The sequence below is a fragment of the Geospiza fortis genome, unplaced genomic scaffold, assembly GCF_000277835.1.
Source record: "Geospiza fortis unplaced genomic scaffold, GeoFor_1.0 scaffold1047, whole genome shotgun sequence".
Classification (NCBI taxonomy): Eukaryota; Metazoa; Chordata; class Aves; order Passeriformes; family Thraupidae; genus Geospiza; species Geospiza fortis.
Window position 1 is genome coordinate 184,364 of NW_005054589.1, and position 20,827 is coordinate 205,190.

At 39.6% G+C, this 20,827-nt stretch overlaps 1 protein-coding gene across 1 annotated transcript in view; it reads right to left on the minus strand.

Moving 5' to 3' along the window:
• Nucleotides 1–961: 961 nt before the first annotated feature.
• KEL (Kell metallo-endopeptidase (Kell blood group)) overlaps nt 962–20,827 on the minus strand; it is a 23,300-nt gene continuing 3,434 nt past the window's right edge. The window contains exons 3-19 of the mRNA XM_014310806.1: nt 18,459–18,600; nt 16,908–17,111; nt 16,195–16,319; nt 15,120–15,266; nt 14,834–14,896; nt 13,430–13,618; nt 12,897–13,042; nt 11,514–11,637; nt 10,908–11,018; nt 9,791–9,889; nt 9,186–9,263; nt 8,632–8,735; nt 7,678–7,788; nt 5,587–5,654; nt 5,194–5,351; nt 4,284–4,376; nt 962–3,047 (exon numbers count right to left, since the gene is read on the minus strand). Coding sequence (XP_014166281.1) covers nt 2,871–3,047; nt 4,284–4,376; nt 5,194–5,351; nt 5,587–5,654; nt 7,678–7,788; nt 8,632–8,735; nt 9,186–9,263; nt 9,791–9,889; nt 10,908–11,018; nt 11,514–11,637; nt 12,897–13,042; nt 13,430–13,618; nt 14,834–14,896; nt 15,120–15,266; nt 16,195–16,319; nt 16,908–17,111; nt 18,459–18,600 — 2,139 coding nt within the window. The 3' untranslated portion in view covers nt 962–2,870. The remainder of the gene's footprint in view (nt 3,048–4,283; nt 4,377–5,193; nt 5,352–5,586; nt 5,655–7,677; nt 7,789–8,631; nt 8,736–9,185; nt 9,264–9,790; nt 9,890–10,907; nt 11,019–11,513; nt 11,638–12,896; nt 13,043–13,429; nt 13,619–14,833; nt 14,897–15,119; nt 15,267–16,194; nt 16,320–16,907; nt 17,112–18,458; nt 18,601–20,827) is intronic.

The window sequence follows — 20,827 nt, forward strand, 5'->3', positions numbered from 1 at the left end:
ATGCAGCTCTCGGACCTATGGAATTCAGGTAAAGGCTCCAGCCAAGGCTTTAAGGGCTATTACAGCCTACTGCTCATGGCCCTGAAAAGATAAAAGAATGTATCTGGGGTAACTTTTGTAATGGAAAATACAGGAAAGGAGAAAAACATGAGATCCAAAGAGGAGTGAGGAAAAAGTGATTACTAAAAGAAAATATTTCAAAATCAGAATCACAGAAACAAGAAAAAGACAAAAGAAGCAGAGAGAGGAAAGAGGTACAAATGAAAAGCTGCTTGGGATGAAGGAGGAAGTGGACATACAGTGAAGGTGAAAAGAATTTGAAAGTTCAGAAAGCAGGGAGAATAAAATAGGAGGGATGCAGAGGTAAAAAGCCTTCAAGTATTAAAGAAGTGAGCAAGAAGAAAGCTTATGTTGTTCCCTTTTCCCCTCATTTACAGGCTGGGAGGAAATGGAGGAGTCATTTGTGGCCTCATCGACAGGGGAAGGAATGGAGGTGATCGATATGGTGGAGCATGAGGGCTCAGAGATACTGAATAATTCAGCGGTGAAGGATCTGCTCCTGGATCTGGCTCTTCTCCTCAGGATTGTTTTTTGGGTTTCTTTATGCATGATCTAGAGCTTGAAATAACTTCTGTGATCATGAATGATGACAATTTGAACATCTACCTGTGTTTCATGATCACCTTCTGGACAATACAGCTTTTCTTCAGCAACCATATCCCAGACAACTGAACTAGAACACTGGAGACACGGGCAAGGACTCTGTGCACATACTGAAAGTGTTTTTTCCTTTCTTCTTTCTTGTTTCTTCAGAAACAAACAAACAAAAAAAAAAAATAAATTCTCAGTAATTTTTTCTAAGCCAGACTTCCCTTCTTGCACTTCCCATATGTTCTTTGTGTAAAAACATCATAGCTAATAATAAGAATTAATTCAACTCACCAATTTCACCATTGACCCTGTCTTTTAAACAGAATATTATTAAATCCAACATATATTGAAATAACAAGAAAAAATAAAGCATATTCCAGGGAACTGTACCTCCCCATATACTTAACAAGATATATACAAGAAAAGTTATACTCCTCAAAATGCATATTGTCAGTACCTTTTGGTTTTTTTAAACACAATAAACACAGAAGCCAAGTAGACTCAGAACACTGAAATAATGTCTACATTATACACTTAGTGTTGTGCAATTTATTTGCTATTAGCATCTTAAAAAAACCTGTCTGGATATGCTGCTAGGAGAAAATAACTGAATGAGTGAAGGGAAGGAAGAGTATACACTGTTTAAATGGTAATGATAAGTACAAACCTAATTTTATTACTTTTATGATGGTAAATAAATCAAATTATTTTAGTATTTGTATTTATTACTTGTGAAGTTCAACTAAGAGCATCAGATAAGTTGTGAACAGTACAAATACAGAAAAAAGATACAGGCCTGATGATAAAGCATTTGCAATCAAAGTATTTTTTTTCAGAAGCAAACACTTTATTACTATTTTTGTTAGTTAATGAAAACAAAGTCTCTGAACAGTCCATTCTTGGGAAACATTTTGCTGTATTTGTCAGTACTTGAAAAGGATTAACACAGTTATTTTTAAAATGCTTATTTTGATAAGGGATGTTTCCACTTGACATCATCTATTCCACAAACAATCCCCGGCAGCCAATATAATAAGTAAAATAAAAATGTTCCCATAAACAAGAACAGTTTGAAGAGTATGCAAAAGGTATAAGTATTTTGTATACTTATTAACATCAGTAAAGTTTAGAACATTGGTATAAATTTTCTAATTATGAGAGCCTGAAATAGATGTAATTATTACATTGCTTTAAAAAATGTACTTTAGGCACTTCTGCTACCCCAAATCATGTTGTTTCTTACTCTGTTTTTGCTCTAAAGCAAATTAATACCTAAAATTCAATTTCAAGTAGAAAGTAAAACCCTGCAACAACTCTACGTCTCTGCTTGGATGGTAAATATTTACAAATGTAGGAAGAGAACCAGGTTCAGGATGCAGAGAGGCTCTTAGAATTCTAGTTGTTCAACCTTCAGAAACTTCTAGAAACCTTTGTGACTCTCCCATACTGCATCCTCTAGCATATCCTCAACCCTAGACACTTTAAAAAAGAGGAGCTTGTTGGAAAAGAAAGATAATCTGTTCCCAGCTCCCCAGTTACCCTCCCATTAATGGGGGAGCCTTCCTCTTTCCTCTTACGTCTGAGTTTTGCTGATGAAACAAAAACAGAGCAGAGAAGGCCTCCAGTAAACTTCATTAATAAGTCGCTTACCTTTCAGCCTACAAGCTGTAGCCACTGAGTCTTTCCTAGCCCATGTCTCCGTTTATTAGCAAGAGAAGAGAAGAGGATTCTTCCCTCTCTTGTAAGTTACATGTGGTTTGCACAGTAACCCATAGGATTTCCTCAAGAGCTATTTTAAGAGATGAACAAGTCTTACAGCTCCTGTTTATTGACTTGCCCTTTCAACAGGACTGTGGGGCTGCTGGAGCAGACAGGTAAATGCACTAAACAGAGGGACTGCTAATGTAACAGTCTTTCTGTTCACAACTCCTCACAATCTGTTGCCTACTAGAAACTGGCCAGTCACCTTGCTGCCCTGGGACTTGTCACACATCTGGGACAGAGCACTGAGAGCCTTGGAGGAGATCCCTTCCTTGTGAGATCAGTTTAAGAATTTCCCTGCCATCAAATGCTGAGGAAAGGATAACAAGAAAAGGAAGGCAAAGGAGTGAATAAGAGCACCATGTCACCCTAGAGGCCCTGAGAAGATGGTCATATTTCCATGTGTCAGGCCTTCCTCTCCCTGGGATCACATCTCTCTTCCTCCTTTTCCATGTACGCTACCAGATGCGGCATTTGTTGTCTGGGTTCATTGGGGTTCCCCTGGGACACTGGAAGCTCTTGGAAAAGTCCTGGCTATTGCTGACAGGCCCAGAGACACGAAGTGGCAAGGGACTATGTGGATCTGTGTTCAGGGAAGACTGGAGCTTTTCTGGATCCTGGTGTCCACACATTGCCTGAAGGGAAGCAAAATAGAACAGTTAGTTTGGCTGAAAGTCCTCATGTGAACAAGACTTAGGGCTCCTCATGCCTCTGCACATGTCAGAGGGCGCTGGAGAAAACAAGGAAATGTGCATACGTGGCTGATAACAAGATTTTCTTCGGATTGTTTTCCCTTTCCTTAAACTTCTCTGTCCCCATTTCACTCTCTGACAAGTCATCTGCACTTTTTCTATACTGCATAGTCCAGAACACAGAAAATTTAGGCCACCCTGGCTAGGCTCATGCAACCTTGGACTCCGTCTAAAAAAGTGGTAAAGATGTCTCAGTGCCAAGACTCAGCTTCTTAAGTGAAATCAATGAGTGTTCATCAACAAAGGAGTGCACTTACACAAAAACCCACTACTATTCTAGAGACTTGGGGAGGATTATATGACTTTACTGGTGTTAAACTAGCAATCCAAGTCATCATTCTCATTATTTCAGTCGTTTTTTATCAACAAAGGATGCAGCTGCCATTTAGCCTCTAAAATGCAAATCTTGCCACCAAGACCCAATAAACTGTTTTTTTCACGCACTGCTCTGACCTAATAAACACACAAAACTTCTCCCTTTGCACCATTACAGTGACTTATAAGGATGTGATTTTTTGAGCGTAGAAATTCCACCATCTATCATGAGGAATTTGGCAGCACAGCTATGCATAGCTGCATAATTTACTGCGGCTTCCCACAGAAACAGCAAACTATGGGTGCATGTACTTCTAGTTCTTTGTCTCTAAATAACATTTGAAACATTTTTTTCACTATCAGTCAATCAGAGTGACGTGATATCCAGCTGTGCACCATGGCAGAGAAGTGAATGAAGGAAGGGAGGGACAGAAACATGACTTTTACTGTTAGATTTCACTTTCAACGCAAAAGATTGCTCACAACAGCAAAAAAGTACTCAGAGGCTGGCAAAGAAGCCCGTTTTCCTTGACGCAGTTGTCTGCTACAACTTAATTTTGGTGGATTTCAGTGCTTTGTAAAAGATGTATTTGCAGACAGGCCTTTTGTTACCTTTGAGATCTATAACAGGTTAGGAGCTGTAAATATGATTTTTAGCTTCTAAATAAGATTCTGGATCTCCCAGAATCATTGGTCATTCTCAGTTCTGTGAAGAGGGGGAAAGTGATTGAATATTGAGAAAGCAAACTGTAAGGGTGTGGAAGAAATGGAGAGTGAAAAAGACACATGACTAGAATTCATTACATGAGCAAAACTGAGGTAGAAAAGTTGATCGTGTGAAAGTCCAATCTTAGGTAAATCCTCTTCTTTGTGCTTTTTCAGCCAATTCTTATAGGCCTGTGGAGAGATCAAATGGATAATTATAAATCTTCCTTAGACAGTATCACAAGCTCATGTCTTCTATCAATGAAATCTATCAATCTAATAGATATTTAATAAATTAGCTAGTTTATATCTCTCGCCTCATTCTGAGACTCTCTGCTGCTGCCCATGCCCTTAATAAATCTAAAGTGGGAGAATATAACATAATTAGTTTCCTTACCATTTCAGTTGCTACTACACAGATACTAATACACACATTGTCGTAGGGTGTGGTAATTATACTATGAAAGAATGAAAATTATTTTCACAAACAATCACAAATATTTGACTATAAATTAAAGACTTTCTGCCTCCCAATGTTCTTCATGAAAGAATGTAACAAGTACTATTTTAGACCTAGGTATCTCACACCACCCTCAGCAGTTAAACTGAAGTACTGCATGAAGAAACAAAAAATTCTCTCTAAGATACTGCTGAAAACGTTGTTATGGAGTCATTTCACCATCACACAAAATTCTGTTTCATGTCTCAGCTTATTTCCTCAAGTATAACATAAGCATATACAATAGCATGCTTTTGTATGCATGATATAAACAGGGAAGTAAAGGTGGTGAAGGGGACAAGTTGTCTTACATGGACATCTTGAGACTATGAGCAATGCTTTGTGAGGAGCCTCTCTCTGAGCTAACAGAGGACATGCTGGGCTCATGCTCCCCTGGCACAGGTGTGCAAGAAATCTGGAACTGGAGCAGGACATGGGAGAGAGGAGAAGCAGGGCAATCTTGTGTGTTATGTCATCAGACTATAAGATTGCAGAAGTAAATCACAATACCTGGAAAGTGACGGCGAGCCCTCCAGTGTCTGCTGTATTCTCCAACAGTGTGAAAGTGCCATTGACATTAAAGCTGTAGCTTTCATACTGCTCAACCAAGCAGTCTATAGAGCTTTGTAGTGCACTCCTGTTGCATGCAGGACAGCCCTCAGGCAACACTGCGGGGGAAAAAAGTCCTAGAAGTAAAGCTATTTATGGCATTCACCCATGTTCCTCATACTAATCGCTGATTATTCCTAGTAGCCAGCATGGACTGAAATATGTTTTCCTTAAGTTCATCTACCTTAGTAATATATGTGTATATTGATGTTAGGACTAGGATTTCAGATCCTCTAAGGGGAAGTACCAGTGGGACCTAGAAGAGTAAATGAAGACACCACAGCCAATACCCACCATAACCATAGAATGAGTGAAGAATTTCATGTGCCATGAAGACCCCGATGGCTCCAAAATTCACAGAGCTGAAAAATAAAGATGAAAAGAATGCTTTTGGAAAGAAAAAGAGGGCAGAGGAGCATTCTTTATACTGAGCACAACTGTGTGCTCCACAGGATTCTTCTGCTCTGGGACCACAGAGAAACACTTTCTATGTATTGTCACTCAGGCATGTAAAAGTGCAAAGACAAGTGCAAATTATCCTACTTATGCTTAAAATTGTACTATGGGCTTACTTTAAAGTATTTGTTGCTAATAAGCCATCATAACAATGAAGAGTCTATGAATGAGATTCTACCTTTATTAGCTCATTAGTAATGACAGGTTGTTGTTGTTGATATATGTCCTTATTGAACCTCTGCTGTCTGAACTGCTGCACAAACAGCAACTACAATGGTAGCTATACAAAAGCAGGATGTTTGGAGAAGCAATCTTGCAACTTTTGTCTAGTGAGAAAGGATACATAAAACTGGCAAGGCAAATTAAAACCATGATGTTTTGACCTTGCTACAAGCAAAAGTTGTCCTAGAAACCTCCAAATGGAATTTCTACGGTTCCATGCAATGAATTTACCAATACTATCACAAGGTAGAGAACACTCAAAATGCATTTCCATTATATGAAATTATCGGCTTATTCTTTCTTCCCATGCACTGATTAACACTGCTGAAGCATGAAATTTTTGTACTAGATCATTATTCCATCACTGGGAACTCAGTAGGAGCTCTATAGCTGATAATTTATAAATTTTACCCAGAGAAGCTGCAGATGCCCCACCCTTGGAAGTGTTCAGGGCCAGGCTGGATGGAGCTCTGAGCAACCTTGTCTAGTGGAATGTGTCCCTGCCCATGGCAGGGGGTTGGAACTAGACAATCTTTAAAGGTTCGTTCCATCCCAACCCTTTTTACAATTCTATAACAATTGTACTGCTTTACTGAGTTCTTATTTTAAAAATTATCCTCACAGTCACCTGAATTGGCTTTTGCCAGTAAGGTTTAAACTCTGGAGCATCATTTGAGAAAATGCTATTGTACCAACTCACCAAAAGCTGATAAACTTTTACTTATCAGTCTACTCAACTGAGGTGACAGTGAGAAAAATGCACTTTACTAACACTGAATACAAAAGGAATAAGAAGGCATAGACACTTTTTCACAGAGAAAGGATATAGTGACAGCCCATGCCACTGGAAAAAAAAATTTCTTGTCTACTATTTCTTTTCTACTATTCTTTTGAGATGTCCTTCTCTTCATACTATAATAAGTTAATTAAATACTGCAAGCACTAGAAGATCACCATCGAGAAACTAATTAGTTTTACCTGAAACATGTTTCTTTTGAACTTCAGCCTCTTGCCACAATGTGAGCTTAGTTTTCAGTACAATGGTACTAGAACAAGTATCTATCCACTATAGGCAAAAAGGACATAGAATTATATGTTTACAGTCAACTGTTTGGAGTGCTTTTATTATCAGAAAAAATATTGCTTAAGAGATCTGTTCCATATGATGAAAGAACAGAACCAGAGAAGTATGGTCTCAAGAAATGTTGTTGTTGCAGGGGAAGACTCAGAGTTAAAAGTCTATTTGCTTAGTAGAAAGGGTTTCTTTAAAACAAAGATAGAAGAACGGTAATACATTTGAAAAAGACTTCTGACACGATGTTGCTCTGTGAAGCTCTTATTTTCTCTGGGTTAGATTTCAGGAATCCTTGGAATTTAGACAATGAGAGGCAAAGGTAGAATGGCTTCTTTGCAGTTAACCTACACGTGACTTCTGCCTCTTTGCTGTGGAGTAATATCTTTGTGTCAGTTCAGTTTCACCTAGATTCTGATTTTGCTTCAGCAGAGTCAATGATCACTCTCTCTCAGAATGCACCAAGCAGTATCCATGTGGCCTTAGAAAAAGCTGGGCTTCCCCCCTTTCCTGTGTCTTTCTGGGATGCAGTGAGAGAAAGAAATTAAGGACAGACCGCCTGGTAAGATTCCTCCTGGAAGCATGGTGCAGCCCAGGGACTACATTCAGCTTGCACCTCTGAAGCCCCTCCATACCTGGGAAACTCCATGTGGAAGAAAGGACTGCGGAACATTCCAGCTGGAAAGACCACCATGTGGTGGCTTATTGAATAGTATGAATGCACACTCCAGGGATGCACATGCCAGCTAGAAGCAAAATAAAAAGAGAAATTAGAGAATGTACTAATGCCTTATCTCACACTTTGATCCTTTCCTTCACTGAGCTTGCAAAAAAAGCTCAGCTGTTCACACAGCACCAGCAAATGACGAAATTCACATTCTGTAGAGTTACAGGTGTTTGAAATAAATCTTCAATTGTTTACAGATGATCAGAACTAATAGCTTAGTTTTCATAGACATTCTCCCTCACAATTTCCCTGTCGAGTAAATTAGGTTTAGTAACCTCCTGTGAAGTCATGCATAGAATACTCTACAGGAGGTATAAGGCCTAAGCCTATCTGTCAATGCTGCCTTCCTTCTGAAGCATCCTATGTCCAGCCTTTGAGGTGACTCCACCAGCATTCCTGTCATCATGGTGCCTTGCTGTTGGCTTTGTTAAGAAGTCCAGGAGAATCAGCTATCCCCCTTAATTAAAGGTGCATGGTCAAAAAAGTGGGTTTTTTTGAGAGGTGCTCCCTTCACAATGATGGGTACTTTGGTAGCATTGCTCAGGCTCAATGAAGGACAGCCTGTTAGATTCAAGGTTTCTTTATAGCAGGATGCAGCAGTGCAGACTTGCAGCAACATTCAGAACTGGTGAAACCACTTTCAGAGGTACTTAATCCAATTCTGCCCACTGGCTCCCACCTGCCCTTCCTCCTCTTCCACAGTAAAAGAGAGATATATAGTTATCACCATTCTGAGTGACCTACTCTAACTAATCCTGCTTTGAGCAGGAGGATTGAATTAGGTGATCTCCACAGGTCCCTTCCAACCTCAGCTGGTTCACAAGTATGTGATTTTATATTTTCAGATCACTATCTGACTTACTTTTTCTGTGGGTTATGCTGAAGGAGTTTCAGGTAGGAATTTTCCCTCAGTACTTTCAAGCAAGCCACCACATTGAGGAAAAAAGTGTCTTCATTTATCTCCAGCTGAGGGAAGAGACAGGGTATGTGACTGTCATAGGGCATAAGTGAGGAATTAATTGAACAATTGAGAAAAAGAAAAATTAAGAAAAATAAAAGTCCCATCAAAAAAGGGTTAATCAGAAGAGAAACCAATGGGATACTTGTAGTTTTTTCTCTCCCATTTCTAAAGACCTTCAATTTAAAATACGACAGGAATGTTATCTGAAGGCCAAAGAGAACATACAAACAGGTAAAAAATTACTTTTATCAGGCCAACAGGTCTAAATAGGAAACAGTATAGGTAATAATATAGAAGCAACAGATAATGGTTCTGTGGTCCCATATGTTCCCAAAAAATGAACTGTAGGAAATGTGCTCCAGAGGTCATAACCCCTTTTGTAAGCAGACAAGACAGCAGTTGATACAGGTAAACTGCCAATAATAAGGCAGGCATGTTTACATTATATAGCTCACTTTCTGGTATTCCAGGTTCACTTTGTCAGTCTGGAGTATGTGAGCTGGATAACCAATCTCCACTTGTAGTTTGGATACCTAAAACAATAACAAACAAACAAGCAAACATAAAGAAACTTGATCAATAGAAGGCTTCACATTCCGCAAGTCCTTTTAAACGCTATTTTTAACCAATGTTAGCGTGATCTGTGAGTCAGCCTTCAAAAGGACAGCTACTTTGTTTCAAGAAGACATCTTGTCCTGCTGCTCTGCTTTCTCAGCTCTACAACCTAAGGCCTAATGTTGTTCTGTTCTTTGTATTGTTTTCTGTCATTCAGCTTTTTAGCTTTTAACGTTACTAGATGTATAAAATTGATTGTATCTCAATAAATTAATTCAGAGTATTCATGGACAGACAAAAATGGAGCCACTCTATCAGTGTATGTACCCATGCATGCTGGCACTTATAAAACCACCTTCAGTTTTTAGTATGAATAAGATATCTGTTTAAGACTGTGTGCCTGTAGAAGCAGGTAGCAATACATAAAGGTGTAGGTCTCTTCCATTCCTTCTTCAGAGGTTTCAGGGAAAGGAAGGCCTCAGTAATTTCTGCCTTCTGCACGCACCAAAGCTTTAGCATTTAGGCGAGTCTGTTCATCCATCCACTCCACCTGATCCAGGCGGTCACAGAGGGCATCTTGGATCACAGAGAACATCTGCTCAGCCTGCCATGGAGAAAAGAAGGCATGGGCACAACTGCACAAAAACATTGCTCACTCTTAGCTATCATCTTCCCATGTTCTAGCAATTTAACCACAGAATAACTGGGGGGAAATTCCATTTTTTTGTGTGTGTGATGAAAGAGATTTCATTTTCTACAGTAATTTAGCCTTAAGTTATCTGGCATCCAGTTTTTCCTCACAGGGCTCAATATTCTCTCCCACACACCTTTTCATCTGGCCTCTCACAGTAACTAAGAGGGAGACAATTCTTACTCATTCGATATTGAATAATTGCCTCCCCTCTTGAGCAAAATGAAAACTCAGTATCCACAAGTATTTCTTGCTGGTGTCACCCTTTCCAAAATTAAGGCAATCTGAGTCAACCCTTCTCAAAATTATGCTTTATTCATTAAAATATATGTTTCCCTACATGAATTCTTGGTCTTCTGATTAGCTTTTCTTGGTGTTATTTATTCTTGCCACCTTATAGACTTCAAACTCTGCTAAAACAGGCACTACACTAACTTTCCTCAAAAAAAAGGAACTCTGACCATCACAGGATGAAAAAACCAGGAAATCTTTTCCACACTGCAGGCAAATGTTCTTTTTTCCGTGGATCCACTCAGAATATTTTCATATGGTTGCTTAATATCTTTGCAATTGAAAATTTTTGAGATATATCACATTGGTGATGAATACGGTTAATACTGTTATTCCAGGGAGTATACAGAGATTGCATGCATTTGTAGAGCTATCATAGCTATTGGTGCTGCACATAGGACTTTTCTAACAGTTGAGACAAAGATAATAGCTAGTATTTAGCACTGATTATTTTAAAATGACACCAATGTCTTGTTCTGACATATTCCCAAAATAAGAAGGGAAGGGCATAAGCATGGGGTTAAAAGGTAGGAAACCTACAGATGATTTTGCTGCCTTAATGTGGTCTTAAGGTGGTATGTCAAAAAAAGAAAGAGGTGAAGCTGAACTCTGCTTAGGGGTTAAGATGATGAATACCTACAAATTTCTTGGTCTGCTCAGGGAAAATTTCTTGCACAATCATCTTCCCTAGAACTGGCTCAAAGAAAGAGCTTGTATCAGTCAAACACTTCCTCCAGCGCTCAGCTGGGATCTGTAGGAACAAAGTAGAGACATGTGAAAGTGAGGACAAAGAACTAGGAAATCATCAAAATTATATATAGATATGTGGACAGTAGCCCTGTCTAAAATTGACAGCAGTGAGTAAGCAATGTAGTTCTCTTTAAGCTACCACAGTAAAAATTTCTAGTAAAACATTTATTTCCTTACTATTTACTCCACTTACTTTCCCTCAAGATGCAGATTTGTATATTAGCAGAGAAAAAGCAATGGAAGAAAGGTGACCATCTATATATTTTTCCCTACTCTATGATACAGTACACTCAGTTCTCTAAACTTTTGAGGGTCATATCTACTCACACATTTCTTCTGAGAAAAAGGATGCTCTTAATGACCATGAGAGAGTAGTTTTTCTCCCCAGATCTAAGAAACTCCATCCATTTAAGGTATCAAAAGAACATTCAGAAGGCATGAGCTACAGTGTTCAGCTGTTGGGGAGGCCAAAGAAACTGAAAAAAGGCTAACTCACCATTCCAGACCCCATTTTTCCATAAAGGATCTTATACAGCTCCAGGCGTGCATCTTGGAATTGACTGTCAAGGGCTGGGGAGAGATTCCCAACCAGACAAACAATCATATAAATGTGAAGGACCCTGTAGACAGAAGATTGAAGGCTGGTAACCATAAACACAGAAGAGAGGTAGGTGTCAGAGGAGTAACTTGAGGCAGAGAAATCCTAGGTACCTGAACAATGACAACAAAGAACTCTGAATGGAATACACCTGGGGCTATCAAAGAGGGATGACTGACATGAATTGAATACAGAAACTCCCCAAAACACTGTGGAGACTTAGAAGGTAACTCCCTGCTGCGGCACAGGATTCTTTATGGGAAGTTGGAGAAGGATACTTTTTAGGACTGGGTGAAACATATAGAATATTATGAGAGGTCTGTGGGATTATGTAAGATTTATGATGGCATGTTTATGGGAAGGACCAAAGGCAGGGAAAGGGAAGGATCATAGTGGACTGGGAGAATATATCTGGGAAAATGGAGAGGAAAGCCGATAAGAAGGAATGGTTGAGTGTAAACTGCTTGCCAGGGTGTCTGCCTGACTGAGCTCTGCACATGGTAACTAGGATTTGTCGTTTTATCTTATTAAATGCTATTGTTAAGTAACATTTTACTCACTGTGTGTGAAGATGGAACTGAATGCTGGAGAGATGACATGTCTGAGAGCTGACTATTGGAGGGACTTTGGATCCAGCTAGCTTCTGGAGAAAGCAGCAGCCTGAGAGCTGGTTATTGAGAATACTAGTGGTTGGGAGCAGCTACTGAAGAGACCTACCTGATAGTATAGGTGTGCTTGTAACAGGAAGACACCAGAGTACCATCAACCAAAGCAGGGCTGCAAGACTCAGGGGATCATATATTCATGTGATATATCCAAGTGAACACCAGGAGATCTTGGCCAGCTTCTCAACAGACTAAATACCCAAGACCAGCTCTTGGAGCGAGCCACATCATGCATGTGCACACACATATTTCACTAGTACTGCCCAATCCTGATCAGCTGGAGCTGAGGAATAGAATCAATCTGTGTTCATGTTGGTATGAGTGCTTTGGGTGCCAGTCAAGACACTGTGTTCCCTCTCTGTGTGACACACATTAATATATTATTTTAGATGTATGTTCATACATGGTGAAGGCATATGCAAACCTATTGGGAATATATGCTAAGCCATAGCACTGGCCAAACCTGTGGATATAAAGCCACAGCAGCCTGGCAATTGTTAGACTACTGGATTCAGCAGCCTCTAACACAGCAGCCTCTAATCTATTAAACTGATGGTATTTGAAGAAAATATTTCTTGGGGCATGAAAAACTGCAGCCATAGATATTGACTCCTACCTTCCCTTATGCCATTTCTCGATGAGCTGTGACATGTTGCTTAAGTAATCCATGTCATGCACTGCAATTGGCTGAGAGAGGTCCATTGGTGCAGGATGGAAGACAGCCTTGAGACATGCCAGCCAGTCAATAGCAGGTGCCTTCTCCTGCAAGTAAAACAAAGCTTACATGCTGAACTATGAATCTAAACTGGCTCACAAGACATAATAAGGAAACCAGGATAGTCTTCCCAATAATGTTACGAGATATTTTCCACAAGTTAAATTGTTTTTATAATGTGCATCTTGAAGAGAACTGACTTTTTTTAATGGGAATTAGCACTGGGGAGGGGAGAGAGTTGTGGGTCTGAAAAAACTCTGTCAGTAAAAGACCATAAGTCACTGGGTAATTTAAAGTTCAACAGGCTCCAAGTGTAATTTGCAAGACAATGGCATTTAAACAAAGCATCTCATATCTCTTTTGATCTGGATCTTCAGAATGAAGTCATGAAAGTCACATGTAATTGTGCTGCTCAAGCTTTAAGGCACAGATACCTGCAGCTCCCTAATGGTAGTGCGAAAGAACAGCATGCCCCTCTGCTGTCTTTTCTGCAGTGGAGTGACAAATCGCTGGAGGTTAGAGATGAAGGACAAGGTCAGGGAAAAGGAGTCAGGAGGACCATCCTCTGCCCTTCCAAGTAGGACCCCCAATTTCTTCAAATACGAAAGATACACACGAAGAACCTGCAATACAGAGCATATCTTCAATGGAAGATACATGACCAAAAATTAGTCACTCCATCCATCCATCCATCCATCCATCCATCCATCCATCCATCCATCCATCCATCCATCCATCCATCCCTCCATCCCTCCATCCGTCCCTCCATCCACCCCTCTATCCCTCCATCCACCCATCCATCTTGACCATATAAACTTCAGTCTTTCAAAACTACTGCAGACCCATCCCATCCCTAAAACTGTCCTCTTGCTGCAACATCCTTATGTAATTCTTCATGTGGAATACCCTTTGCCAAGTACAGCTCCTCTCTCAGTGAAGAGCAGTGAATTCCCTAATGATTCTTTTTCTCACAGCTCACAATTACTTCAAATACTAGAATAACTTTAGAGATGTAGGCCTGCCATCTCTGGAGTCAGAGGAGAGAAATTCAGTGATACAATGAGCCAGTATTTTAATGGATAGAAAATGTCAACTTCTTGTTTCTATTTTCATAAACTTTCAGATGAATGCTTATGATAGCTCAGTTTTTTTGATGATTTTTCTGAAAGGCTCTGATTTTTCAGAAACTGACATAACTCAGTTTTTATGAAGTTCAGAAATGACAAAGTTCATTTTGTTACAATGTCCCAAGGTCAAAGAACTTGTTTCCCCAAAATATGTTCTAACACTTTAAAATAAGCTGGAAAATGCTAGCTATCCCTCCCTGCAATACACAAATTTTGTTATAAAGATGTATTTTGGACAAAAACATTTTTTAAAAAAGATTCGTTCAAGGCAAAAACTAAAAGGAACCCCCAAAATATGTTCAAACACTTTAAAATAAGCTGAAAAATGCTAGCTAGCTATTCCTCCCTGCAATACACAAATTGTGTTATAAAGACATATTTTGAACAAAAACATTTTTTAAAAAACATTCGTTCAAGGCAAAAACTAAAAGGAAGCCCAGGTTCAGAAAAAATTGTAACTATAAAAACTATAAAAAATTGTAACTATAACATTCTAAACTAGAAGTTTTAAACCTGGCAGCAAAAATGGGTTACATTTTACAATCTGTCCTTTGGAAAAGTTGAGTTTTGTAAAGAATTCTTTCTGGAGGCATTTTCAGAGGTCACTGACCGTAACCCATGGAAACAGACCGCTCTGAACCAGGAGGCAATTCAAGGAGATCCCTACATCAAATAGCTATTTTTACCTTTCTTCAGCCTCTGATATGTTACCTCAAGATAATTTTTCTCTTTGAATTCACTCTCAAGTGGAATATCAAACTCAGGATGGTCAATCTGCAAAAAGGAGTAAAGAAAAAACTTTTTCAGAAATGCAAATGTGAGGATATTTTGGTATTTTCTGTATCATGGAATTTGAAATGCTATTAACTTGCTTTTACTTTTGGAAAATGCTTGCTCAGTTCTTCAAAGAAGGACACAGGCTTAACTTGAGCAAGTCTTGGTCTGACTTTTTACTCACAATGCTTCCTTAATAATGTCCTTTCTTTAGCATGCTCACCTGAATAATATTGGTCTTGGGGTCAAAAGGAGTAGGTCCCACATGAACTCTAAAAAATGGAAAGGTGCTGTATCTGCTCATGAGAATCTGAAGAGTTTCATTAAAATCTTTTGTTTCCCCCACACCTGTGTTATGCCATCCACCAACCTAGAAAAAGACAGAAATGCTGCAAGTGAGAAAAACTGGTTGGATCTGTACTTACTTTTTTTTTTCTTTTACACCTATAATCTCAGTCATTCTGATAACTGAGAAGCAACAGAGCAAAAAGCACCAGGGGAAACTTATGAGATGTTCTACATACCCTGCTGGCTTTAGAATGACCTGACACTTTCCCTTAAGCAAAGCAATGAACTGCAAAATGACAAGGAATAATTAGCAACAGAGTATGGTGTGCAGGAAAAAATGCTGGATAAGCAGGAGACAGAAAATAGGTCTCATTTTTCTGAAGCCATCCAGAAGGACAAACAGGGATCAGTGATTACAGGTCCCACCTCCCTGACAAGCAGATTCACAGGTGGGCCTGTAGTCACTGTTCCTTTTGCTGGAAGGTTCTGCATCCTCTTTTGACACAGGGCATAAGTGCTCTTTGCTGGAAGGAAGATGTCCAGCCCTCCCTGGCACCAAGAGGAGTCTCCCAGAATGGAAAGAGAAGGATTTTCTCCTTTAAACAAACTCTCCTGGCAGCCTTGACTACTGAATTATCATCTTGTTATAGACACAAAAATTTCATCCATTTGCAAGCTGCTCCCCAATCTGCGAGTCAGATCCTACTGAACCAAACTTCTGAGATGAAACATAACCCCTCTCTGCAGACTTGGTTTTTTTACCATCCTTCAGTAATATATAACGTTATGAGGAGAGATTCAGGTAATGAGTACCTGATGTCAGAAAATCAGCTCTTAAAAGAGCATTTAAAGCCAGAAGATTTATCACTTGGAAGTTGTGCTGTGAACCATGACCAGGTCAGATTCTACGAAAGTTACACCATGTAGGACTATATGACTGCACCTGCCCACTTTCCTTCTCCCTGCAGGAATTCTCTTCCTGAGCAAGAGGAAACAGCACAAACATTCACCTCATTTAGGAGGTCCTTCAATGGCTGAGCTCCTTGGGATTCTATTCGTTCAGTATCCATGCAGGAACGATAAAATCGTATTGCTTTCTCCTTGGCTGAGCCTCTTATCCCAAACTGTGGACTTTCTGAAGAAAAAAGTAGATTTAAAATTTAAAAAAGCAATTTAAAAAGAAGTCGGGACAGCATTAGAGCAGAGAACAGTTTTAAGAAAATACTGTCCTTTGATCCAGAACATTTTACAGCTACATCCACATTTCCCACAGTGACCCAAAGCAAGGGACTTTCTAGTGCCATGACTCTTCCTGAGGCCAAATATGTGAGGTTTTTTGCATGGAAACAGGAGCACAACAGGAAGCTGGTGCATATCTAGGCTTCAGTCCCCCATGGAGGCAGGACACATCACCAGAGTGCACATTCAGACTAGCACAGCAACTATGGCCTACTTTGACAAGGTAACAGGAAAATGGTTTGGGTTGCTGTCAGAATTTAAAGCGTGACTTTCATCTGTTACACTTGGCAAGAGGAACTAAAATGTTTAAAATGCAGCTACTGTAACATGACATGCTCAAAAAATAAATCTGTACCTGTAACGATAGAAGAACGAAGAGAGGGGACTCAGTCCCTGTTAGGAATGATTTTGCTCTCAGTCACTACTATTGTCAGATCTAACCGAGGCAGATGCTGAAGGTAACACACCAATCATCTGACCCTACCTAAAAGCCTTTTCAGGATCAACAGGTTTTCTTCCAACAACACATCAAACACATTTAGTGATTCTTCTCTGGTTCTACTTGACTGTTTGCCTTCCCATCTGCCACAGGCATATTCATAGAAGTTCTCACAGGGGTTAACAGTGTCATTCCTAGAATTCAGAAGTCTTTCCAACAGAGCAGGATCTGACTCAGCATCACAGGATCCTGAAGAGGAAGTAAATAAGAGAGAACTGAGAAGTAACAGTAGAGAGTGAGAACAAATCCAAACAAAAATCTTTTAGGGGACATTTACCCCAAAAGACTTATTTTTGGTACAATCTCGTTTGCATGCAGTATTGAATTCTTTGTAAGGTATTGCTGAATGGGGAGGAAGTGTGTTCTCTCTCACACATCCCAGGAAGATTGTCCTCTGTTTGTACTATCTAGGCAGCCACAGGTTGGATTATTCTGCCTTCTCGATGTCATTCCTCTGAATAAGCCAAATTTGGCCACATGATAAACAAGAAAGCAACTGATGGTGTCAATACATGATGTAAGAGAAGGACACAGCATAGAGAAAGAAATGAGATAAGATTAGAACGTGTTTTTTTCAAGTATGGGAAACATTTTTCAGCATGACATTTGTCAAAAGAGGACAAGGATATTTCTAGAATATCTTGCTTTGATCTATAATTTTCTTTTTCTAAACTGCTTCAAATTGCTGGGTATACATTGTCATTTTAGTTCAGTATCTTATATCAACATCAGATCAGATCAATTATTTACTGAAATAATCCATCTGTAAGGCAAGGTAAGACTTCCCATACTATGGTTTCCAAGTTGACATGGGAGAAGGTAGGCAGAGTGGAAAAGGACTAGATCTAAACAGATTTTCCTTGGTCTCTGCAGTCTCTAACATATAACAAGAGCTAAAGAAAAAAGCTAGGTAAAGATTCAACAGTGCTTATTTTGGAGCAGGGAATGTCTGTATCCACCAACAGAAATGCACCTTCTGTATTAAGCTTTCTATATGCAGAGATATTAACATGGACCATTCTGCAGATAGTTCTTTAGCAAATTTGGAAGGCAAATTAATGTTTCTGGTCTATACTCACAGCTTCTCCATTAGCGAGAAACTCTGACTTTTGCTTTTGCTCTATGACTGCACTGATCTGTGCTAGAAAACTGAGACTGGACTTAAGTCAGAGACAGAAAGGCAAAAGAGGAGCTCCAAGTCTCAGATTCAGTTAAGTTTCTTGACTACGGAGAGAGCAGAACAGATTGATGAGGTGCAATACAATATAATGCTGTTCTCCCTCAAAACTGGGCTCAGGCATATTAAATAGCAGGCAGAGGAGGACAGACCTGGAGGATCTCTTCCCACTGTGACTCAAGGAAGAGGTAGAAAAATGTACCTTTTTGACAAAAGGTGCTATGATTCCTGGAGATTCTGAAAGTCTGGTTCTTAATACTGATGTTAAGCTTAAAACAGAGTGCAGGCAGGTAAGAGAGAAAGGGATCTTAAAAATGGGGTGGATGAGGAAGAATGGAGAAGGATATCTCATATTATACCTAGAGCACAAGTCATCACGAGGTAGGTGATAAGCAATGTAAAGCCAAGGAGAGTACTGAGAAGAAGTGCACACAGAAGTAGGCTTTTCCCCTGAAGGCATCGTTCTTTCTTTGCACCTGTTCTCAGCTCCTGGTCACAGGTCTGAAAAGACAGAAAAAATCAAGAAAAAAAATTCATATTAAGGTTAGCACTAATAACATACTCCATCTCCCACCTAATCTACTAGAAAATCATTCACAGGACTAGTGCCAGAACACCAATACACATCCAAGTCATCTACATGCCTGTACTCCCATGGGCTTTCTCATTTTCATTTCCCTGTTTTTTCGAGCTATAACTGTTGCACAGTATTATGAATTACTCATTGACAATCCAGCTTGCTATGGAAGACTTCTCACTCCATGATTCATTCTGGTTTATGGAATCACCTTGCATATACTTCCTGAAGATATCAAAGTCTTTTTGAGTCTATAAAGCTAATAATAGGATGGCTAGGACTGGTGATTCTTTATTCTGCTAGAGTCTGGCAATCTGAGCACTAATTTCAGATCTCTCTTCAAGAAATAAAGTACTGCATCCAAAGCCCTCTAGTCCAATTCAAATGAGAGAAAAGATTTGTTCTATTCTACAAACTGAAGTAAGCTGTAAATTGCTGAGATCTTATATAGAGACAGGTTTTATGTCACTTAAATTCAGTTCTCTTCATAATCTAGGTATGTCATTTCTGTCTGTGGAACAGACTAGGGACGTACACCTTCTGTTTTAGATATGTTTTAGGATGAGCTGAAGCATTCTCCAGAGTTACTTGTCCTTTTCTCTGTTGGGTGCAAAGGAAGCTAGATGACTATCATAAGATATACCCCTAACAACTCCCTGGATATAGTTAGATAATATGACATTTTCTCTCCTTCTGCATACTTTGATGTACATAACACTGGAGAACAGCAGTTTATGAAAGAATAGACACTGGAATGCATGCTGGTGATATATAAGGAAAGGAAAACAACTGAAAAAAATGAAATGACTGAATAGGAGTATACAATGATAAAAGGAAGGCAGAAGGGGGGAAAAGCCAGAAGATAATGGAAAACCTCAGCTATAGCAAACAAGGAGAAAATCTCACAGCTGTGAAAGCTGATGGAAGTGCTATTGGGAGAGTCCTACATGTCCCTGTCAGAGCCTGGCCTGTACTGTCCCTACAGGCTCAAGTTTAGCTCCCTGTTCTATCCTGATTCTTTGATAGAAGAAGTCTGTTTGAGAAACCTTATCAGGCCTTGGAACTCTTTGAGGAAAGGCAAGAAGCATCCTTAGTGCACATGCCCACTTCTTTACTTGGCTGTCTGCAGCTCTCCTGTGTAGTCTCCATCTGAGCTCTGCTGCAATGGCAGCCATACCTTTGTCTGGACCACGATCCTGACCACCACCTACAGACTTGATTCTGCAGGCTTGCCCTTGGACCTGCCTCCTCACAAGGGACTTGCCTGGCAATCTGCACTCTTGGTTGACCCTGGGCACTGTCACCAGTCCTACCTTACCCCCCTCACACCCATACTGAGGGGTGCACCCCTTGCTTTTTAAGTCATTGCTTCTTGCCTGCCTTGTCATGACTCTCAGGTTTCAGATTGTCACCTCTCTTCTACCTTTGTTGCTCCCTTACATGCAGCAGCTAAACTGCTATTTGTCACCACTCTCGATATCTATGTTCTTTGCCACAAAACCAGGAAACATGGATCTTGACAAAAATCACAAGAAATGGAGCAAAATCTTTACAGGAATGTAAGTATGTCACAGTATATGCCCCTTCTCCTAAGGGAATGTTAAGGAAATCAATGAGTCTGCTGTTAATCATCTGGACTAATATACGTTTTATGACTTCTGCACAAAAACATTAATAGAAGGGAAAACAAAAATAAGCAATAGAAAAACAGACCTCATCATTTTCTAATCTTTCAAACGTGAATTTTATTCAATCTTGAATAAAAGCCTCTCAAAGGCTTTCAGCTCCTGGAAGTCACTAACAAGAGTTGAATGCCTAATGTTTTTCTCCTTTAAAATCCTATTCTCCTGACTTCTTCAGGAAAGATACAGAATAATCAAATGGAGAGCAAGTACATACAAGTGACATTAGAAGTTGCTAGATACAGAACATGATCATACTGGCAAAGTACAGTGTACAAACTACAAAGGAGGAAATCCAAATTCCTTTCATAAGTCCCTGTAGCAAAACACTTGTTTTACTCCTGGAGTAAGAGAGTAAGCATCACAACGGTACGGCAGGGAACTGGGTGAAAGAAAACTAGCTTAGCTGATAAAGGGAATAGGAAAACTATTCTTTGGCATCCTAGCCTTCATTTTTCTCCATTTAGGA